General features: G+C 53.4%; 1 protein-coding gene across 1 annotated transcript in view; it reads left to right on the top strand.

Annotated features, from left to right (window-relative positions):
• Nucleotides 1–3,472: 3,472 nt before the first annotated feature.
• The window catches only part of APCDD1 (APC down-regulated 1), a 39,482-nt gene continuing 22,567 nt past the window's right edge, over nt 3,473–20,387 (top strand). The window contains exons 1-2 of the mRNA XM_081263435.1: nt 3,473–3,787; nt 16,839–17,022. Of these exons, the coding sequence (XP_081119561.1) occupies nt 3,730–3,787; nt 16,839–17,022 (242 nt within the window). The 5' untranslated portion in view covers nt 3,473–3,729. The remainder of the gene's footprint in view (nt 3,788–16,838; nt 17,023–20,387) is intronic.

Consider the following 20,387-nt stretch of genomic DNA (forward strand, 5'->3'; position numbering starts at 1 on the left):
AGGTTCATCATGCGCACATTTTGGTATTCACATTTATTACTCTGGCCCTTCTTAAACATACCATTTTCTTCAAGAAAAGAAAAGCCTCGCATCTCTGAAATTCCAAACGGTTTGCATGATGTTAACTTTTGCAAAGCCTGTGTTAGAAAAGCAAGTGGTGGCACAGGGAACCTTGGTGTTCAAACCTCCCAAGGTAACAATGATAATGAGCTTGCTATGGCTCCACTGATCCATCCTCCCTAAAGATTGTGACATCCTGCTGTGAAAATCAAGCCCAACTGATGGATCCAACCATTCCCTGAAAAGCACATCCAAAAACATTGGCTCCTGTTCACAGTTCCTACGGGAAAAGCGGTCAGTTCTGACAGAGAACAGGTCATGGCTCAGGGGCCAATCAGCAGTGGCCCGAGGAAAAGACCATTAGGTGATTATGCTGCTGACAGAGCAAATCATGAGAGTTCCCTCCTCTATGCTTTTTCTTCTCCACAACACGACCATTACATACAGTTCTCTGCGTATCTCACTTGCTTGGGGATGCTACCAAAGGGTCCTTCCCAGCGGCCCATCATGGGATTCTCCATTATCACCAGGACAGGACACCCAGGCTCCTGCTCTAGGCTGGTGCCCTCTCTGCTGGTCTGGGGACTTTCTATGCTCGGGGCTCTACATTTTGAGCTGATTTAACAACAGCTTTATCACTTCCCAGCAAGGTCCTCTTCCTGATCCTATGACTCTGAGCATAGATTCACAAATAACCACTCTCAAACAATTAATTCTGTTCTCTCTCTCTCTCTCTCTCTCTCTCTCTCTCTCTCTCTCTATATATATATATATATATATATATATATTTAATTTTTTTCTTCAGAAGTGGGTACGTTCTAGCAAAAGCAAAAAGTAATACAGTAGCCTGGCCCAGTGGTGCAGCCTGGCCCAGTGGTGCAGTTCAGCTCCTGGGAGGCTGAGGCAGGAGGGTCACTTGAGCCCAGGAGTTCAAGGTCAGCATGGGCAACATAGGTCCCATCTGAAAAGGAAACAAGCAGAAGCCACACAGAAGGTGAGCCTATGGGGAAGACCTCCTCAGCAGGCAGCAGTCGTCCACAGGACACCCCTGGATGGGCCATGTGCAGAGTCCAGTATTTATACCTAAGACATCAGGAGGGGAGAGTTCACCGCAAATGGATTCCAAACGGCTGGTCTCATTCCGGCTGTTTACACCACACTGGTGGAACCAGTTGGGAAAACAGAACATTGAAACAACTTGAATGTCAAGAAGGGGCCAAATTACAGCTGGCCCTTGGTTTTATCCTTTCCTATTTATATAACAAAATCAAATAACTACTGAAGTGAATGTATTAACTACTTGTTCTACTAATGTGTAATGAATGACCTTGACATTTTTCAGTCACTATCAACAAAGCTGCTTATAGGAAAACACCTGCTCCTCATAGCCTCTTCCGTTGTTTGCTTGATCCAAATATTCCCTGGGACTGAAAGGCATTAAGTGAGAGAGAGAACTGCAAAACCTCAACGTGACCGAGGGTCCTAGTGTGTGTTCCTTTTTTGGCACGGGCTGGTGTGTGTTCTTGGTGCCAAGGCCCATGTTTTGCCTAAGCAGGCAATGAGTGCTATGTCATTTCCAACTGCCCAACATTTGTGAAGAAGTCAAGTTCTTCAGTTAAAATGAAAATCTGACCATCTCTTGAGAGACATTCAAATCCTACATATCACTGTGGCCGCCCACGCCAGGCAACCAGGATGAGCATACCCTAACCCTAACCCTAACCCTAACCAGAAAGAAGAGGGAGCCAGGCAAGATTCACTGGAAACACACCCGTGGCTCCAGGGCCTCATTCCCAGGGTCTTCTTGAGCCCACACAGGGATGCTGATGTTCATGGTCAGCAAACAGTGGTGACACTGACTCTCAGGACACTCTGTAAGTGAGCAGCCAGTATGTGTGGTATGTGTTATAATTCCCCCTGTTAATGATGGAAAGAGGAATGATGGTAATACTTACCATCACACCAAAACACCCATGACGAGGTGGGGTGGGGGCGCTGGGAAAGTGGAAACTGTCAAGTGCATCCTCTTGTATTTTACTATCTTAATGAAGTCAAGATCCAACTAGTTTTGAAAGTCTAATGCCTAAGGAGTCGAATTATTGCTTTGTTCAAAGGGGCAGAAAACTGTCTTAGAAAGTCAGGCATTCACGTAACTTTAGGGAAAACCCTAGCAGGGCTGAGTCAAACAATGCTCTCTACACCCATCTCATGCCTGCTCTTTGTCCCAGGAGAAGAGGTGGACTGACATTAGCTTAGAAGCCCATTAAGCTGGCTGGGAGAAGTGAAGGTCTCCTCTGCAGAGGGATCTCCCAGGTGAAGTAGGGGCTTTGGACCAGCTCTCCAGGGAATTCAGGACTAGGAGGAAGCTGTTTCTGCCTTGAAGTCTCAAAGGCCAAAGGAAAATCACCCTAAAGGAAAAACACCCCTTCCTCAGACCACAGGACACAAATAAGATCATCCTGTTTGTGGTTATTAGATTTGTGGTGGGGGAGGATCCGGGAAGGAGAATAAGGGAGAGTTTCTCTCAGATTTCTCCTGTGTTTCAACAAGTCTTCTGCCTCCTGTGAGGGGGTGGAAAAGATAAAGGGCTCCTGCTGCCGACATCTTGTTCCTCACAGGTCAGGGCCTGCTACAGGGCTTCTGTGCTCCCCAGTAGCCCAAGTGCTCACTAGCGATGGGGGCTTGCAGTGAAGGCTGCCCAGGCTGCAGAGCAGTTCTGCAGATCCCAACTCCTCTCTAATCTCTCCTCTCTCTCTCTGGCACGTGTGTGTGCAAGAGCACACTCAAGGCCCAATCTTAGCAGGCCCACTTTGCCCAGCTCCCACTGCAAACCTGCAGCCTGGTGGGCCCTGGACAAAAGTATAGAGATGCTTTCCAAGTGTGAATCCATACCCATGCGGTGGGCCCCGAGGGTAAAGGGCCTACTTCCTCACTCGCAGAAGGGGATGTAGTCCCAAGGCTGTAAGCCCCTCGTGGGAGTGGTAGGGAGGAAACGCAAATGGAGCAGACAGCTGGGCAGGAGGGAAAGGACGAGGGAAGGAGGGGAGGTGGAGGGAGAGGGGCAGGTAAAGACGGGGCGGGGGAGGAAGGGGCTCAGGAGGGAAAGGATGGGGCAGAAGGAGGAAAGGGAGGAGGAGGAAAAAGGAGAAGGAAAGCTAGGGGCACGTTCAGCCAGAAGGTCCCAAGGGGCCTGGGAGGAGGGAGGAGGAGGGGAAGAAGTGGGGAGAGAGTGGAAGGAAGAAGGGCGGCGGGAGGAGCCGGCCCGGCGGAGGCGTGGCCAGAGCCCGCCCTCGCCCCGCCCGGACCCGCACCGATGCCCCGCCCCGGCCCCGCCCCGCCGTAGCCGCCCTGCCGGTGGCGCTGGGGAAATATGAAGAGGCGCGGCGGCGGCGGCCACTGCAGCTCGGGGCGGCGCGCGCGGCGGCCGGGGCGGGACGCGGGGCCGGGCGCGCGGAGGCCGGGGCGGGACGCGGGGAGGCCGCGGCGCGGACGCGGGCCGGGCGCCCACCGGGGCCCGCGGGGCATGGGGCGCCGAGCCCTCGCCTGAGGCCGAGGCCGGCCTGGCCGCCGAGCTAGCCCTGCACGCCCCGCGCCAGCCGGCCCCGCGGAGGGGAGCGCAGAGCGCCCAGGGGCGGACGCGCAGCGGGCTGAGGCCACGGAGCGCTGGAGATGTCCTGTCCGCGCCGCCTGCTGCTCAGCTACCTGTTCCCGGCCCTCCTGCTGCAAGGTGAGTACCGCGGGGAGCCAGCTGCGCCGCGCGGTCTGCACTGCCCCTCGCGGGCGGGGGACAGCTCTGCTCCGCTGCGGCCCCAGGGTCCCTGCCCCGTGCCGGGGCTCCAGAGCTGTGTTGCTGCCTAAGTGTTCTTTCTGGAAAGGCGCAAACATCGCCCACACCGACGCTTTTATCTCCAGAATCTATTGCTTCGCGTCCGAAGGAATACTTTTATCCACTCTGTCGGCTTTTCGGACTGGAGACTGTCACGAAATCGCAGGCTTCGCGATCCTGTTTCCAAAGTGTCAGCGCGCAGGGGCTCTTAGTGCGGTCCAAGCCCTTACTGAAAAGAGAAACCATGATCGCTTAAGGGCAGTACACCTCGCGGTGTCCGTGCGCGGTCCAGGACCTGTGTTTGTGGTCTGCGTGCACTCTGGGCTCTCTCTGGGAAGGTGGGGTGTGGTGGCCTCCGCTGGCCCTCTGGGTGCAGTTCAAGGGCTTCTGGTAGCTAGGATTTAACCTGAAACACAGTTTACTAAGATTCCCGGGACCTGATGCCCTGCTTCTCTCACTGGATGTGTTCTGTTTGTGCTTCCCATGCCACATTTTCTCGGGAGTGTCAGCCTTTGAATAGAGTTCCAGAAATCGCACTGAGCAATATAACAAATGCATTGGTGTGAAGAAGGTAGGTTTTGTGCAGGTCATTGTTGATATTCGTAGTGGCCATTGCAGAACACAGTGTGCCAGAAAGTGTCCTAAGCAACTGTCCCTAACAGCCAGACACCTGACATCTCAAGAGTGACTTCAGGACTGTCCTTACCCTGAACCCACCACAGTCACCCCAGAACTTGCAGCTGCCTCTGGCTTTACAATGCCTTGGAGTCAGCACTGAAAAACTGGGCTGTCGACCCCGGAGGATCAAGGAAAGGGAAGAGAGTTTAACCCACAAGCTGCTGTGTCTTTCTTTCTTTGTAGTCTTGCCACCAGTGGGAGGCTCCTGTAGCTCCCAGGCCCAGCGAACATGTCTGGTTGGGCCAGACCTGCTGATTGCCAAGGTGTGCTCTGAGCCCCAGCCATCCCCACGCTCTCAGAGTCAGGGTGGAAGCTGGCAGTTCAGAGCAGAAGAGAGAAGGTGTAATTACAGGGTTGGGCTCCTAGGCCCATCTGCTTAGAATTACAGAGCAGTTTTAATCTGGCTGAAACATGAAACAAATCAGAGCCAATGAGCAGATCAAACAGCAGCTGCCACACACACAAGAAAAAAGAGAGACGAAACAGGCCAAATTGGCCCCTTTGAAAGACTTGTAGTATCTGTGGAGAAGAAGGTCATGCAAATGAAAATTCAATTCAAATAAGAGAAATTACTTCAAAATTTGGCATGCGCAGAATTCTTTGCAGACAAGCATTGCCTTTTGAACTGCAGAAGAGATCTCAGAGGTGCAGCTCGGTTTCCTCTAAAGAGTTCCTCCCTCCTTGGAAAGGTGGGGGTTGTCTATACACTTCTCCCCCTAGGCCAACCTGGGATGCAGTAGCTGGCAGACATCAAGAGCCCAAGCATGTCCATATGTCCTCTGGTCTAGGATAGCCCCAATTCTCTTGACTTTGAGATGTGGTGGTTCTTTGGAGTCTGGGTCAGCCTGCCTTGGTGGTGCTGGGAGGGGTCACAGTGGAGCGGGGCAACTGGAAGACGCAGTCTGTGGAGTCTGTGTGTATGCGGAGGGGAAGAATTTAAGATAAAAAAAGGAGGTTTGCAAGTTTAATTGGATGATATGGGTTAACCTACCAAAAGCGTCTACAATTTCAAAATAAATTTGCAGTGACAAAATTCTCCAGGAACTTTGGAGATCAATGCAAGAAGTAAACAGAGTAGTTCAATTTATAAATCCTCAGAAAGGTTTATCTTAATTGGCTAGGATGATGTCAAGCACCAGGAAAAAAAATGGATATAGCCTCCTCCCAATTTTTGCTTGATGGAAGTAGTTTTATCAGAAAAAGGGTATTGATCCACCTGACCCCAGGAATGTTTTCGTGGAGCATGTCCTCCTGCTCAACAGAGGGTTTCACAGGCATTTGAGACTTCTGTAGAAGCAAGCTCAATCATTTGTGTCAGTAGACATGTGTCTGTGTGAGGGAAGTCCTGAAATCTTCTTAGAGTGACTTAATGACATTTTCCTGATAAGTAGGCATTTGATTTCTGGAACCATGTGATACCATTTTTCTCTTTATGATAATAACTTTGTTGGAAGCAAGTGTTCAATGTTTCTAAATGTACTTGTGACAAACTTTAATACATTTATCTTCACACACACACACAGAGGGTTGCACTGACAAGTCAGGTCAATGAGATGGAAAAGCACACAGAGCCAAGTGAGGACACAGGTGATACCGTCATGTGTGGCATCCAGCCTTTGTTCAGGTTCTTGGCCACATCATTTCAATTCATTGCAAGTCATAAATCACTCCTAAGTTCTGTTGGTGAGTAAATTAGTCTCTGGCAGGACTTGAGCCTAGTGTTTATTTTTGTTCTTTTTTAAAACTGTAAATGTCGGGCAAGACCCAGGTTCAAAATGTGTTGGCATCAAAGTACACATGTCACCTTTGCTCTCCTCTTCTTCGGACTCTGAAAACAATTGCATTTCTTAATCCAAATAAAACCCGTTGAGTGTCATGAAAGCATGCAGCTGGGAAATATCCATTATCACTGTTTTCTTTGCTTAGAGGAAAGCTGCGGATGTTCAGATATCCAGTTCTAAAAGTCAATCAGCCCCAGAAAGGCAGATTAGCAGGAGGCATCCAGAGTGAGTGAGTAAGTGGTGTTTGAACACCCAGTGAGGCGCCTCCTCTTGGTTTGGGGGGACCTGACGCTGGGCCAGATGTGGAGCATGTCCTGCAGTGTATGACTTTGAAAGGAGACACTGACCTTTGGGGAGGTGGAGACTTCTCCAACAATTCCCCTTCACTCGGGCTTATGCTGTCCAGACTTAAAGACTGAGTGGGTGACCATCAGAATGAGAGGAAACTTTTAAATGGCACAAAATAGAAATCTTTGAAACTCCAGTTTGTTGAAGATAGTTTTTGTACCAAGAAAGCCTTCCCCATACCCTTTGCCATCTTTTTCATTAAAAGAAAAGGAAATCTCGGAAAGGAACCTGACTCATTTGTGTACAAAGGGCCGAAGGCCTCAGGCCCTTGCTGGATATTCTCTTGTTAAAAGAATGGACTTGCTTCAGACACGGCTCAGGTGGCTCGGGAGCTTACAGTCACCTGCCCTCTTGTCCCCCTCAGAAGAGAAGAGGTCTAGAGAGGTGGGAGCAGTGGCTGTAGTTACCTGCTGTTGAGGGGTGTCTCATGACAACTTGATGCAGTGGGTCAAGGTGAAGAGTAGAGCAGTCTGCTGGCGATAGCCTGGGTGCAGGGTGCCCAGTGCTGGCCGCAGGCGGGTCCTCCCTGGGGAGGCCGTGTTGCCAGGGCTCCTGTGCATCCCTCCCAGTCAAGACGTCTGTGGACTGCTCATTGGGCCCTTCGTTCACTTCGAGTAGATCCTTCTGGAAAGGGAGTGAGAGACAGGTTCTAGGTCAAGGGGCATGTGGTGTCCCACCAGTGTCACGAAGGGCGCTTTGATCATTCCGCTGGCCCCTCATTCCACACTCACTTGTGAAGACCTTCCAGGTGACATGTGCCAGTGTCACCGCTGCCAGGGTGGAAACTGGGAGGGGTGTCCTCTCCTCAAGGACTCCTGCAAACACCCAGGGTTAGGAAGAAATGCCCACTGCAGAGCCCCAGAGCCAGAGGACAGCCCCCCTGGGCCACTCTACAGGCTAAGGATCCCACACATGCCTCACCCCCCACCCCCGACACACACACTATGCCACACACACACACATACACATCTCGTATACACACACCCATACACCACACACACACACATCCTAAGCCACATATACACACATACCCTATACACACACCCATACATCACACATACACACACCCTATGCCACACACACACCTTACGTCACACACACACACACACCTCATACAACACACGTACACCCTACGCCACAAACACACCCTATGCCACACACACACACCCATACACCACACACACACCCTACACCACACACACCCAAAGCCACACACACACACACACACACACAAACACACCCTATGCCACACACACACATCCATATACCACACACACACACTCTATGCCACACACACACATCCATATACCACACACACACATACTCTATGCCACACACACACATACATACACACACACCTCATACAACACACGTACACCCTACGCCACATACACACACACAACCTATGCCACACAAACACACCCTATGCCACACACACACACCCATACACCACACACACACACACACCCTACACCACACACACCCATACATTACACACCCTCATACACTACCCATACACTTATAACACACACACACACCACACCCCATACACCACCCACACACATATACCACACTTACACATACACCATTCACACATGCCATGCACCCCCCCCCCCACATACACCACACACACACATACACCACACACACACACCCCATAACACACCCCATACACCCCCCCACACACACTCCCTGTACACACACTCAGCTTTACAGTCTCTGGTTCGACCCCAGTGCCTAGCCCAGGGACCTTGGCATTGAAAATGATGTCACTGGAAAGTAACTCATCCACTAAAGTTAAATGGAGCCAGGCTTGAAGCTTTGACTTTATTATTTCTCCTAAAAGGAGACCACATTTAGTATGAAGGTGTACAGTTGGTAAAAGCAGTTCTCTTAGCTTTTTATTGCAGGAAAAAAAATGGAAATGAATATAAGACTTTGATAAGCACCCACCACACTCGAGTTGCAGCAGAATCAGCGTGTCTGCACCCACGTCCATTGTGTCCCAGGGGAAAGCCCTGGAGCTCGCCTGCCAGGACCCACTTCAAAGCACAGCTTCACGGGAAGGGTGCCTGTTAAATGGCTGGCAAGTTCACGGCCACATAACTACCTGCGCTTCATCTCATCAGCTGCCCTCTACATGTCGGCCAGTTCTGACTTGAGGTGCGCCCGTTTGCAGGCAGACCAGTGAAGGAGGGAACCTGCAGAGCGAATGGGAAGAGAGCCGTTCAACCTCTGCCCCTGCAGACACCCAGCACCCATCTGTGATCCCAGCTACCTGCCGTCCCAGGCAGGAGGCAGCAGGCTCCAGGCCAGCCTCCACAACGTAGCCAGACCCTGTCTCAAAGTAAAAACTACAACAGGCTAAGGTGTAGCCCAGTGGTAGAACACCCCTGGGGGCCATCCCCAGTGTCCCCCAGCAAACACTTTAACCCACAGACAGCCATCAGTATTTGGACTAATGTGATCTTTTATTCTGTTAAGATGGGTTTTTCTAAAGTATTAGAGTACATACAGAGAGCCCATCCTGACCTAGATCCAGTTCAGCCCACGTGTGCTTAAGAATTGTTGCTCCCTCCCAACAAGGTTTATGTTCTGTACATGTGAAGTTTTCCAGTCAGTCCCAACAGCAGGGGAGTGTTGGGGCCACCTGAACAGGAGCTGTGCACCCACATCCTGAGTACAGAGGTCCTGGACTATACTGCACCTGCAACACAAGTGGACTTCACCTCTGCTCGGATAGGAAAGGTGCAGCTCTGGGAATGGGCGTCACCCGATGGGGTGAGTGACACCCACCAGTTTGTTGTAATCCTACCCTTCTGCCCTTTTTGACTAGAATGTTCCATGGATTAGCTCCACCCAGGGGAGAATCTGTGGAATTTTCATTTCCTGTCAAGGGTGGTCCTTGCCTAACAAGAGACCCCAGCACACAGTAGGCACCTGCAGTGTTGAAGGAAAGCAGGTTGAGCTTCTGAAGGCGGCAGGCACTGCCCCTCCCGCCCCCACTTTCTTGGAAGGTCCTGCCTGATGTCTCCATGCCTGGTCTGCTCTCTGAGTGCACCTAGCACCACGTGGTGACTGCAGCAGAACTACCTTCCTCCCCTGAACACTCTGTGTGCGGGATTTGGTGAATTCAAGAGACCTAAACTGCTTGGTCACTTTTACTTTGGGGCAGTGCTGGGGATTGGACCCCAGGCCTCACCTAGGCCTGCATTCTACTCTGAGCTACACCCAGCCCCACGTGGATTTCCACTTAAGCAGGCAGCCCTGCGTGGACGGCCAACCTTCTGCTGCCTTTCATTTAGGAAAATCTGTTTCCTATTTGATGTTGTGGGAATTTTCGTTCTCTGAACAGGAGACAACCGAGACGGTGAGGGTCAACAAGGTCTTTGCATTGTCCTTGGGGAATACCATCATGGGGTGGCACCTTCCGGGGGAGTAAATCCCCAGTGCACACACATGGATAGCCTGCGGAGCTCCTGGATTTCGTGGAATGTTCTGGAAGTGGTAATCTATAAAACTGTGCCCTGGAGCCGGAAGGACTTAATTCATTTTCAACAGGTGAAGTTTCCTTCCAGAATCTACTTACTTCTCCCATATTCTCCTGGCCATAATTCCATCTGGGTCCGTCCAGGCCTTGCAGCGACAGAATGGTCCCGCTGGGCACGGAGCCTGGGGCTGCCTGAGCGCTGGTGCCGTGGACTGCTGGGGTCCCATGTGCCTGGGTGGTAATGGCTTTCGACCACACAAGATGGTGCTGCCTGAAGAGAGCTGTCACGTGTCGCTTGAACACAAGTTATTATCCTTGTTATTGCAATTTTTAGTTTATATAGAAAATAGAAAGGCACATAGCAGTTGGCCCACCCAGGCCACCTTGAAGACTGACCTCTGACCGCTGCTTTCTGACTGACAGTTGATCCTTTGAGGTGCTATTTTCCTAAATTCACCCCCAGGAGAATCTGAGTTGATGGGCACACGGTGCTTATCTGCTCAAGTGGCTAGAATATCTAGAATTCTCTTTTAACCAGGAGGTGGATGGTCTTCCTGTGTCGTGAGTGAGGCTGGGGGGCTTCTGTGGCCCAAACAGGGCGGCAACATGCTTCTTGTAATGAACTGTCCCACCTCAGTGTCCTCTGGCACTGCAGAAGCAGATCATCAGAAGAGCCAACGGCAGCTGCATGCGACGTACAGCAGTCCACATTTCAACAACCAGATATGTGATTGACAACAGTACACAAGTAATCCAATTAAGGGGAGGGTTTTTAAATTACTGTAGGTGATAAGCACATTTACTACTAGGAATGACAGGTGTCCCAGGCAGGAATGGTCATCATTGTCAGCTGCGGTTGTTTTGTTCTGCCTTGCAAATCACCAGGATGATGGATGTGTGCCACTTAAGATTTGTTAAGGTAGGAAGCAGAAGGACTTTCAAAAGTCCCTTTTCAAGAGTAGTGCTGAACCTGCCTGCCTGCTCCCTCCCCTCCTCGGGCCCTCCCTCTTCTTTCACCCCCAGTTTACAGAAAATGGTCAGCGCCTCTTCAAGACCACATAAAGGGTGGAATGCCATTTGCTGAAAGTTGTCGCATTTCTCATTTACTTGTGCAGAAACGATACCAGACTGAGCCGGTGCAGTAGGCTCCTCGTGGTCTTCCTGCTTCTGATCTGCTTGTCCCTAATCCCCCCCCCCAAAAAAAAAGTAGTCTTTCCAAAACGTCAGTGGCATTCTCCTCCTGCCCTTACTGTGATGAAAGCTGTGGGGTGCCTCTTCAGCTTCCCAGAGGAGCCTCCCTCTCCGCACGTACATCCTGCTTGACCATGGCTGCCTGCCCTCTGCCCACGGGCATCTCCGTCCTTGAGCCTGGTTCTCCCCACGGGCACAGCAGCACCCTCCTGTTGGAGGTGGTGTCTTCTGCCTGGACAGCCCTTCCTTCATCCAGGCAGAGATGTCCTCCATAACCGGCAGGGAGATGCAGGGCCTGCTTCCTTCACAAGCCCCTCTGGGGCCTGGACCCTCACCCAGCCCAACCTCCGGGCTATAATGTCCACAGCTGCCTGCCGTGTGGGGAGCAATACCCTGACCCGCAGGCCTCCTGACTCTGGGAGTGAACGGCTGGGCTTATACCTCCAGGGGATGCGGGAACACAGGCCCCTGGTGGACCAGAAGTCTCAGGTGGTGTCCCTGGAGGGGGCACCAGGGCTGCTCTCAGAGGAAGCCTCGGGTGTCAGGATGCTGCTGTGATGCTTGCTCCTCTGCTCATGCACTCGTCCTGCCCCATGGTCTCCTACACTTCCCGTCTCATGACCTCTCCTCACTAGCCTTCCTGCCTTGTGCTCTCTTCTCGCACACTCTGCCTGTCTCCACGTGATCTCCTCTGGCACTCTTTCGCTGTGACACTGCGACGCTGTGACGCAGGATGCAGGGTAGCCTAGGGGCCTTGCCAGAGCTGAGCAGAGGCTGTGGCCACCCGCTGTTCCTCCAAAGCTGGGATCAATCAACCTCATTTTGAAAAACAAGTTACCAAGCCTCAGGTGTTTTGTCAGAGCAGTAGAAAACAGACCAGTGTGAACACCTGCCCCACACTGAATACTGCCCTAGAGCGTGAGCCTGTCACAGCGTCCTTGGTGAGCTGTGACAGCTGTGGGTGTCTCCCTACCTGGCTGCTCACTGAGGCTCCACTGTACTGACTGCCTCAGGGGCCCCTCATCCTGGCCCACTCTCAGTTGCTTGGGTATTGGTTGGCAGAAACCCGAACCAGTTGAACGCTTCTTCCCTGCTCTCCAATGATTAGCAGATTGGGCTTTGTCTCCTCAACTACTGGTTGAAAGGAGGCTGCCTTTCTGTGTGACTCCAGCCTCAGGAACAACCTGTATATATGCTCACTGCCTCTCTTCTGCCTCTAGGGTCCCCCTTTTCCTCTCAGGACCCCTCCTTCGTCATCTCTACCCTTTTCAACATCTATGTCAGAGAGACTTTGAGAACCTCAAGGTCCAAGAGCTTGACTTTATTCCTCTCTGTGCCTCTGGTCCCTAAAATAGACACAGTAAGAGTTGATGGGCATTCGTTCAGCCAGCAGAACAGACAGGCTCCAGGTCTGGCACTCGGGGTCCCGCCCCTTCCACTCCAGGGCCACGCCTGCTTGGTGAACGCACCTGAGAGCTAGCTGCTTATCTGTCTTCCCAGCTCAGAGTAAGGCTGACCCTGGGCAACTTTCACCATTATTTTAACTGTCTTCTAGTTAGGAGGTACCTTTTGAGGTTGGCTTAGGAGCCTTGTCACTAACATTGATGGAAATGACACCACTGTGCTCAGGAGAAGCCGGCTCTGGCAGGTGGGTGACACCCCTGCTCATGAGAGACTCGGATACCAGCGCCTGGAGGGTTCAGGTGTTGGCGGCTGTTGTGCTGACAGGGGGTGGCCGGGGGCAGGATGCCCTTGTTTCCCGCTTCGAGTTCTTTATGGTGGGATTACAGTGGCCAGGAGGGCAGCCCGTCTTTGCCCGTGGGAACTGGACTCAGACACACCTTTGGGCACTGGCACTTCCTTCCCATGTGCCTTTGGGCTCTATACCTCTAGTCTGATGGCAGATAGGCTGGTTCTGAGAATCAGGAGCACACCACTGAGTCTGTGTGCGTAGTGCCCCCCCCCACCCATGGCTCCTGCTCCCCGCCCCGACCACCAGGCCCGTAGTAGAGCATGGTGCCTGTCAGACATCAGTGAAGCCACATTCCATGACGGCCAGAGCGGCTGCCAGGCATGTGCTCTCCTATGGCTCCTTCAGTGACTTAGAATTGAGGGTGCCCAGGAAAGCCAGGCCGTGCTTACACCACTGCCCAGACGCCAAGGGCAAGCAGTGGCCATGGAGCTGCGTGAGAATTCCCCATGTCTCCCTGAATAGATCAGAGGAATGTTAGAGCCACCCCCGGCTGCTGCAGTGACTCACTGCTTCCCAGAACTACTGTTAAAGCCTCGTGTCATCGTTTAAATGCAATTGTTTTTGTCTCTGGTAACAAAATACTGATGCATCTTAACCATCATTGAAATCGCGGGTTCAGTGAAACCCTCCCCGTGGCAGGTCCAGTTTCCCCCCCTCCGGGCGGCCCCTCCACTGCACCCGTCTTGTTATCTCCATGGAAAACACGTGCAGGTGGTGGAGTTTACCACCACATTTTAGAACACAGCCTGGCTGTGGTCACTGATGGCACCTTTACTGAATGCTTGGGTCCTATTTCAAGTAGACCCTTCTCCGACTCCCAGTGCCTTGTGCGTTTAGCTAAAACCTATCTGAAACTCCTCACAGTGTAATCGATCTCACGTGGAGCCTCCAACAGCAGGCCGTGTTGCCTTTTGTTCCTTGATTGCTGAACAGGGACATTCAGAAAAGCTTTACTGTCATCAAGAGAATCGCAGCCATGGGACTCGGGTAGGTCCTATGAGCAGCGTATCTCCGCATCAGATTGAAACCAAATAAGAGGACAATGTGGTGTGGACAGATGGGGGTTGAAGACCAGACAGTGAAGAGCACTCAGTCAGAGGACGCTGTCACTGGTGTCCATGATAGGAGGGCCAGTCGTTCACCAGATTCATCCCTTGCTGACTGCCCCAGAGCCAGAGCTGACCACTGAAGGGCACCGTCATCAGACCTGGGGGAGCTGATCAATATGCACATACTTTGTAAACAGCCTGGCTCTCAAAACAGAAGGAGAAAAATGGCTGGGAAAGGCAACCTGTCTCCTCCCATGGCCTGGGGAGGGATGGTGAGGGCTGCGGGGACACACCAGGAGTGCCCCTCCAGTAGGAGGACCCTCCAACATAGTAACGAGGTCACCAGACAGAGATCTCCCGTTTCTGCAGTTTCCCTCATTCCAGCTCAAGCCAGAGGCAGTGGACTGGGCCAGACAGAGCCAGCAGAGAGACTGCATTAACCTGAGCTACTTAACCCTAACCCTAACAGCATAAACCTAACCCTAACACCCTAACCCTAACACCCTAACCCTAAAACAAATACCCTAACCCTAACTGCATAATCCTAATACCCTGACCCTGAAACCCTAACCCTAACCCTAACTCTAACACTAACAACCTAACCCTATCCCCCTAACCCTAACCCAAACACCCCAACCCTAATACAAATACCCTAATCCTAAAACAAATACCTAACCCTAACTACATATTCCTAATCCCCTAACCCTAACCATAACCCTAACACCCTAACTCTAATCCTGACTCTAATACCCTAACCCTAACCCCCTAACCCTAACCCTAACCCCCTAGCCCTAACCCTAACCCCCTAACCCTAACCCAACCCAGTCATCTGTGTCTGGGATCCCTGGTCATGGTTTACCTGGTGGAGATGCCAGGAGGTGCCATGCCTCCTTGCCATGGGCTCAGGTGAGGTGCCAAAGCGGCTGGAATCCTGCTCCTTCCCAAACCAGCACTCACCTGCAGGAAAAGCCAGGTCACACGTGGGGACGCCGCCATCTAGCAGCCGGGACTCTCCACCAAACAGTAGCTCCATCTTTGAGTTTTTCGACCACATGAGAGCAGATACCTGGATATGACAGAAATCTAGAAATTACAGATATCTGAATGTCACCTGCCTGCAGGCCTGAGTGTGTCCTGGTAGATTTTCTTCATGTGGCTCTAAGTCACTGTACTCTGGGTCTCACTTGTGATTTCAGATGGCCCTCGTGAGCCATGGTCTCCATGAGGTCATTCAGGGGTTGGATGAAATCGAAGGATCGCCTCCTCAGGAGCAGTGATCTGATGGGTCGTTTGACTTTATGTAGATTCTGTTGTATTTTCACACATTTGTCTAACTCTTGTCTCTTTCTGTTGACATGGTGTCAAATACATGGCAGGCCCTCCCTAAGACCCATCAATTTGTTGGTCCCTTCAGGAGAGAATCTCAAGGGGGAATGGGCTCTCAGCGATGCCCCATTTGTCCCCATTGCTTTCCTCTGGACGACAGCTGGTGGTGACTTTGCATGGGTAGATGGTGGCCAACCTAAAATACCGTTGTGAAGATAAACTTATTCCTAGTCGTGCTTTACTCTCCAGAAACAAAATTGTGATCTTCTCGTGATTATCTTGATTACAAAGACTGTGTGGACTGTTCAGTTTTTCCGAGACTGGGTTCTTGTGGAGCTCCATCTTGGAGGCTGATAGCCCAGTTGGCACAGGACTGGCTCTCCTCTGGGCCCCGTGGCTGTGTCACAGGGCAGTTGGCATGCTGGCAGGAGCACTGGTGAGAGGCGGAGGTCCCATGGCAAGTCAGGAAGTATGAGAGCTGGGGAGTGGCCAGGCACGTTCTTTTATGACAGCCCCCTTGCGACTGCTATCCAGGGTCCCACTGACTGCACTCATCTCCTGAGGGCAGCACTCAGTGGCCTGAATGCCTGTCCTGGGCCCCGTCTCCTGAAGCTCCCTCCACCTCTCAGCAACACCACACTGGAAGCCAAGCTTTTGACTCACACCCTTGGGGACACACTGCACTCAGATCAGAGCAAGGACCTCCACCCAGAGGCGGAGAGAGCTAGAAAATGCACGTGCTGGTGTGAGCAGATGGGGCCACCAGGGAAGAGATTCCCTGCTGGAAGCTCCAGAGTTGTTCCCCGGCCCCTGGTCCTTCCATCTCCCAGGTTACGTTTCTACCGAGACTGGTGTCCTAGCTCTCTCCTTCCTCATCCACAGGTGACCTGGCACGTGTCCATCCTTCCCAGTGACCCCTTTCTCATGTCTCCCTTCAACCCCGTCTCCTCCCCTGGTGGCTCTGGGACATGTCCATGGCTGTCCTCCACAGCTGTGGTTACTCCCTTGCCTGCACCACACAGGTGCTCCCACAGGTGCCTGCCTTAGTCACCGTTCATAGATGCACGGATTCGAACTCCTGTTTTGCTGGTACCTAGCCAGGTGACCTCAAGCAAAGCAAGCCCTTGTCCCCATGGACCTCAGTTTTGCCACCTGGGAAGTGGCTCCCAGGGTCACTTCCCCTTGGAGAGTGGGTCCTGTGGGAGCCAGCAGAGTGGCACACGTCAGAGGAAGCCTGCAGCTGCCACTCTCAACCACTGCCCGCTGCAGGAGGTTGTCCCAAACAGTCTTCGAATGCTCCGGGCCCTTCCCTAACTTGCCCACCTTTCTTTTCCAGGGCTGGGAGAGGGTTCTGCCCTCCTTCATCCTGATGGCAGATCCCATCCTCGGTCCTTAGAGAAAAGTGCCTGGAGGGCTTTCAAGGAGTCCCAGTGCCATCACATGCTCAAACACCTCCACAATGGCGCGCGGATCACTGTGCAGATGCCACCGACCATCGAGGGCCACTGGGTCTCCACAGGGTGAGAGCTCAAGGGTTGCAGGGGGGGCTGGGGAGGGACCAGAAGACCCTCCGTGCGGTTTCTCTGGTTCTTGGACTCTGTATAGCCTACAGTGTTGTGTGAGTCCTAATGAAGGACCAGGTTAGAAATGATGGTTGGTTAAGAAACAGAGCTAAGTGCTGTAGAAATCCTACGCTGGAGCAGAGATTATATTGTGCTACTTGAACCACAGCCACGAGTGAATAGATCCTTGTTTACTGAACTCCGCGGGACCGCTTTACATAAAAAGAATCCATTAGCAAGTGAAATTAAGCGTCTGTGTGTCACCAACCCTGAACATGCCTGGCAAGCTCCTGTGGCCTCTAGGTTCTAGCCATATCCTGGTAACTCAATATGTGGCTTCAGGGCTCCTAGAGAGCGAGGTGAGAGCTACCTTGGCCAGCCAGCGCGTGATTCTGAGATTCGTTTTCATGCCGTGAGGCTGAGATTTACCCCAGTTTGAGCTCCAGCTTATCTTCAATTAGAGCTTTTAAAAACAGTCTAGAGGCAGATCTGTGATTTTTTTTCTGCCCACTAAATTGTTGAGCATTAACTAGACAAACCCTGGGATAGGATCGCTTCTCCCCGTGCACTGTTCCTGGGGTCGGATAAGTAGCCTCCAGGTCCCGTGGGGAGGGATCAAGTGCATGTCAGAGAAGAGGGAAAAGAAATGTTATACGATGATGAAGATTCAGAATTTTTTTTTCTAAAAATGGGAGTCTCTTAAAGTAAAGGCATTATAAATATTTGCATAAGATTCTGAATGCAAGATCATAACTTTAAAATGGCCATTTATTAGGTGCCTACCATGTGCCAAGCACTATGTTATACTTCCTGTATAAAGCAGTGCACAAAACAGACTTGGTCCCTATCTTCAGGGATTTTACAAATATATGTAAATCTATACGAAGAAGTCCCATGGCCGAGGGGCACGGAGTATGACAGGTGGCAGGAAAACACCAGGGCCCCCACTTCAGGATCAGGGTGGGGGCCAGAAAGTCCAGCAGAGGTGAGCTGCCTGTAGAGGCTGTGGGAGGGGCTTCAGTCTGGAGGAACTAGCAAAGTCTAGGCTGGAGGCAGAGTGGGCAAGAGGACCCTGCAGCCAGCTGGGTGGAGTGAGCAGGAGAGCACCTGGAGGAGGGTGGAGCCAGCTCCAAAGGCACCTTGCACAGCAGGTCCCTTTTGGGGCATTGGTCTGTTTGAGAAGGGGTCTTACTCTGTTGCCCAGGCTGACTGCTGCTACTGGGCTCAAGCCATCCCTCTGCCTGGAATGACAGGAGCGCCCCACGTGCCCCCGTGCAGGTTTCTCACTGGAGAGAACTGGGAAGTTTTCAGCTTCGCCTTTCCTAAAGAGCACTGCAGCTGCTGGGTGGCAACCACACAAGAGCAACAGGGATCGGGGGTGATACTAAAAGACTGTCACTCACTTCTGAGTGGAGAGGACAGAGGCTCTGGTGAGCAGAGTGACAGGCAGTGGAGAATGGGCGGGCCAGGGATGCAGTGAGGAAGAGGGCCTGGGATGCAGTGAGGAGGAGGGCCTGGGATGCAGTGAGGAGGAGGGCCTGGGATGCATTGGGCAGGAGGGCCTGGGAAGCAGTAGGGAGGAGGGCCTGGGATGCAGTGAGGAAGAGGGCCTGGGATGCAGTAGGGAGGAGGGCCTGGGATGCAGTGAGGAAGAGGGCCTGGGATGCAGTAGGGAGGAGGGCCTGGGATGCATTGGGCAGGAGGGCCTGGGATGCAGTGAGGAGGAGGGCCTGGGATGCAGTGAGGAGGAGGGCCTGGGATGCAGTGAGGAGGAGGGCCTGAGATGCATTGGGCAGGAGGGCCTGGGATGCAGTAGGGAGGAGGGCCTGGGATGCAGTGAGGAAGAGGGCCTGGGATGCAGTAGGGAGGAAGGCCTGGGATGCAGTGAGGAGGAGGGCCTGGGATGCAGTGAGGAGGAGGGCCTGGGATGCATTGGGCAGGAGGGCCTGGGATGCAGTGAGGAGGAGGGCCTGGGATGCATTGGGCAGGAGGGCCTGGGATGCAGTGATGAGGAGGGTCTGGGATGCCGTAGGGAGGAGGGCCTGGGATGCAGTAGGGAGGAGGGCCTGGGATGCAGTGAGGAGGAGGGCCTGGGATGCAGTGGGCAGGAGGGCCTGGGATGCAGTGAGGAGGAGGGCCTGGGATGCCGTAGGGAGGAGGGCCTGGGATGCCGTAGGGAGGAGGGCCTGGGATGCAGTGAGGAGGAGGGCCTGGGATGCAGTGGACAGTAGGGCCTGGGATGCAGTAGGGATGAGGGCCAGGGATGCAGTGGGGAGGAGGGCCAGGGATGCAGTGGGCAGTAGGGCCTGGGATGCAGTAGGGAGGAGGGCCTGGGATGCAGTGGGAAGGAGGGCCTGGGATGCATTGGGCAGGAGGGCCTGGGATGCCTTGGGAAGGAGGGCCTGGGATGCAGTAGGGAGGAGGGCCTGGGATGCAGTGAGCAGGAGGGCCTGGGATGCAGTAGGGAGGAGGGCCTGGGATGCATTGGGCAGGAGGGCCTGGGATGCAGTAGGGAGGAGGGCCTGGGATGCATTGGGCAGGAGGGACTGGGATGCAGTAGGGAGGAGGGCCTGGGATGCATTGGGCAGGAGGGCCTGGGATGCCGTGGGAAGGAGGGCCTGGGATGCAGTGAGGAGGAGGGCCTGGGATGCAGTAGGGAGGAAGGCCTGGGATGCATTGGGCAGGAGGGACTGGGATGCTGTAGGGAGGAGGGCCTGGGATGCAGTGGACAGTAGGGCCTGGGATGCATGGGGCAGGAGGGCCTGGGATGCAGTAGGGAGGAGGGCCTGGGATGCAGTGAGCAGGAGGGCCTGGGATGCAGTAGGGAGGAGGGCCTGGGATGCAGTAGGGAGGAGGGCCTGGGATGCAGTGAGGAGGAGGGCCTGGGATGCAGTGGACAGTAGGGCCTGGGATGCAGTAGGGAGGAGGGCCTGGGATGCAGTGAGGAGGAGGGCCTGGGATGCAGTGAGGAGGAGGGCCTGGGATGCAGTGAGGAGGAGGGCCTGGGATGCAGTGGGCAGGAGGGCCTGGGATGCCGTAGGGAGGAGGGCCTGGGATGCAGTGAGCAGGAGGGCCTGGGATGCAGTAGGGAGGAGGGCCTGGGATGCATTGGGCAGGAGGGACTGGGATGCAGTAGGGAGGAGGGCCTGGGATGCATTGGGCAGGAGGGCCTGGGATGCAGTGGGCAGGAGGGCCTGGGATGCAGTAGGGAGGAGGGCCTGGGATGCAGTGGACAGTAGGGCCTGGGATGCATTGGGCAGGAGGGACTGGGATGCAGTAGGGAGGAGCGCCTGGGATGCAGTGAGGAGGAGGGCCTGGGATTT

The sequence above is a fragment of the Spermophilus citellus genome, assembly GCF_964194105.1.
Source record: "Spermophilus citellus genome assembly, chromosome: 12".
In the NCBI taxonomy this organism is placed as follows: domain Eukaryota; kingdom Metazoa; phylum Chordata; class Mammalia; order Rodentia; family Sciuridae; genus Spermophilus; species Spermophilus citellus.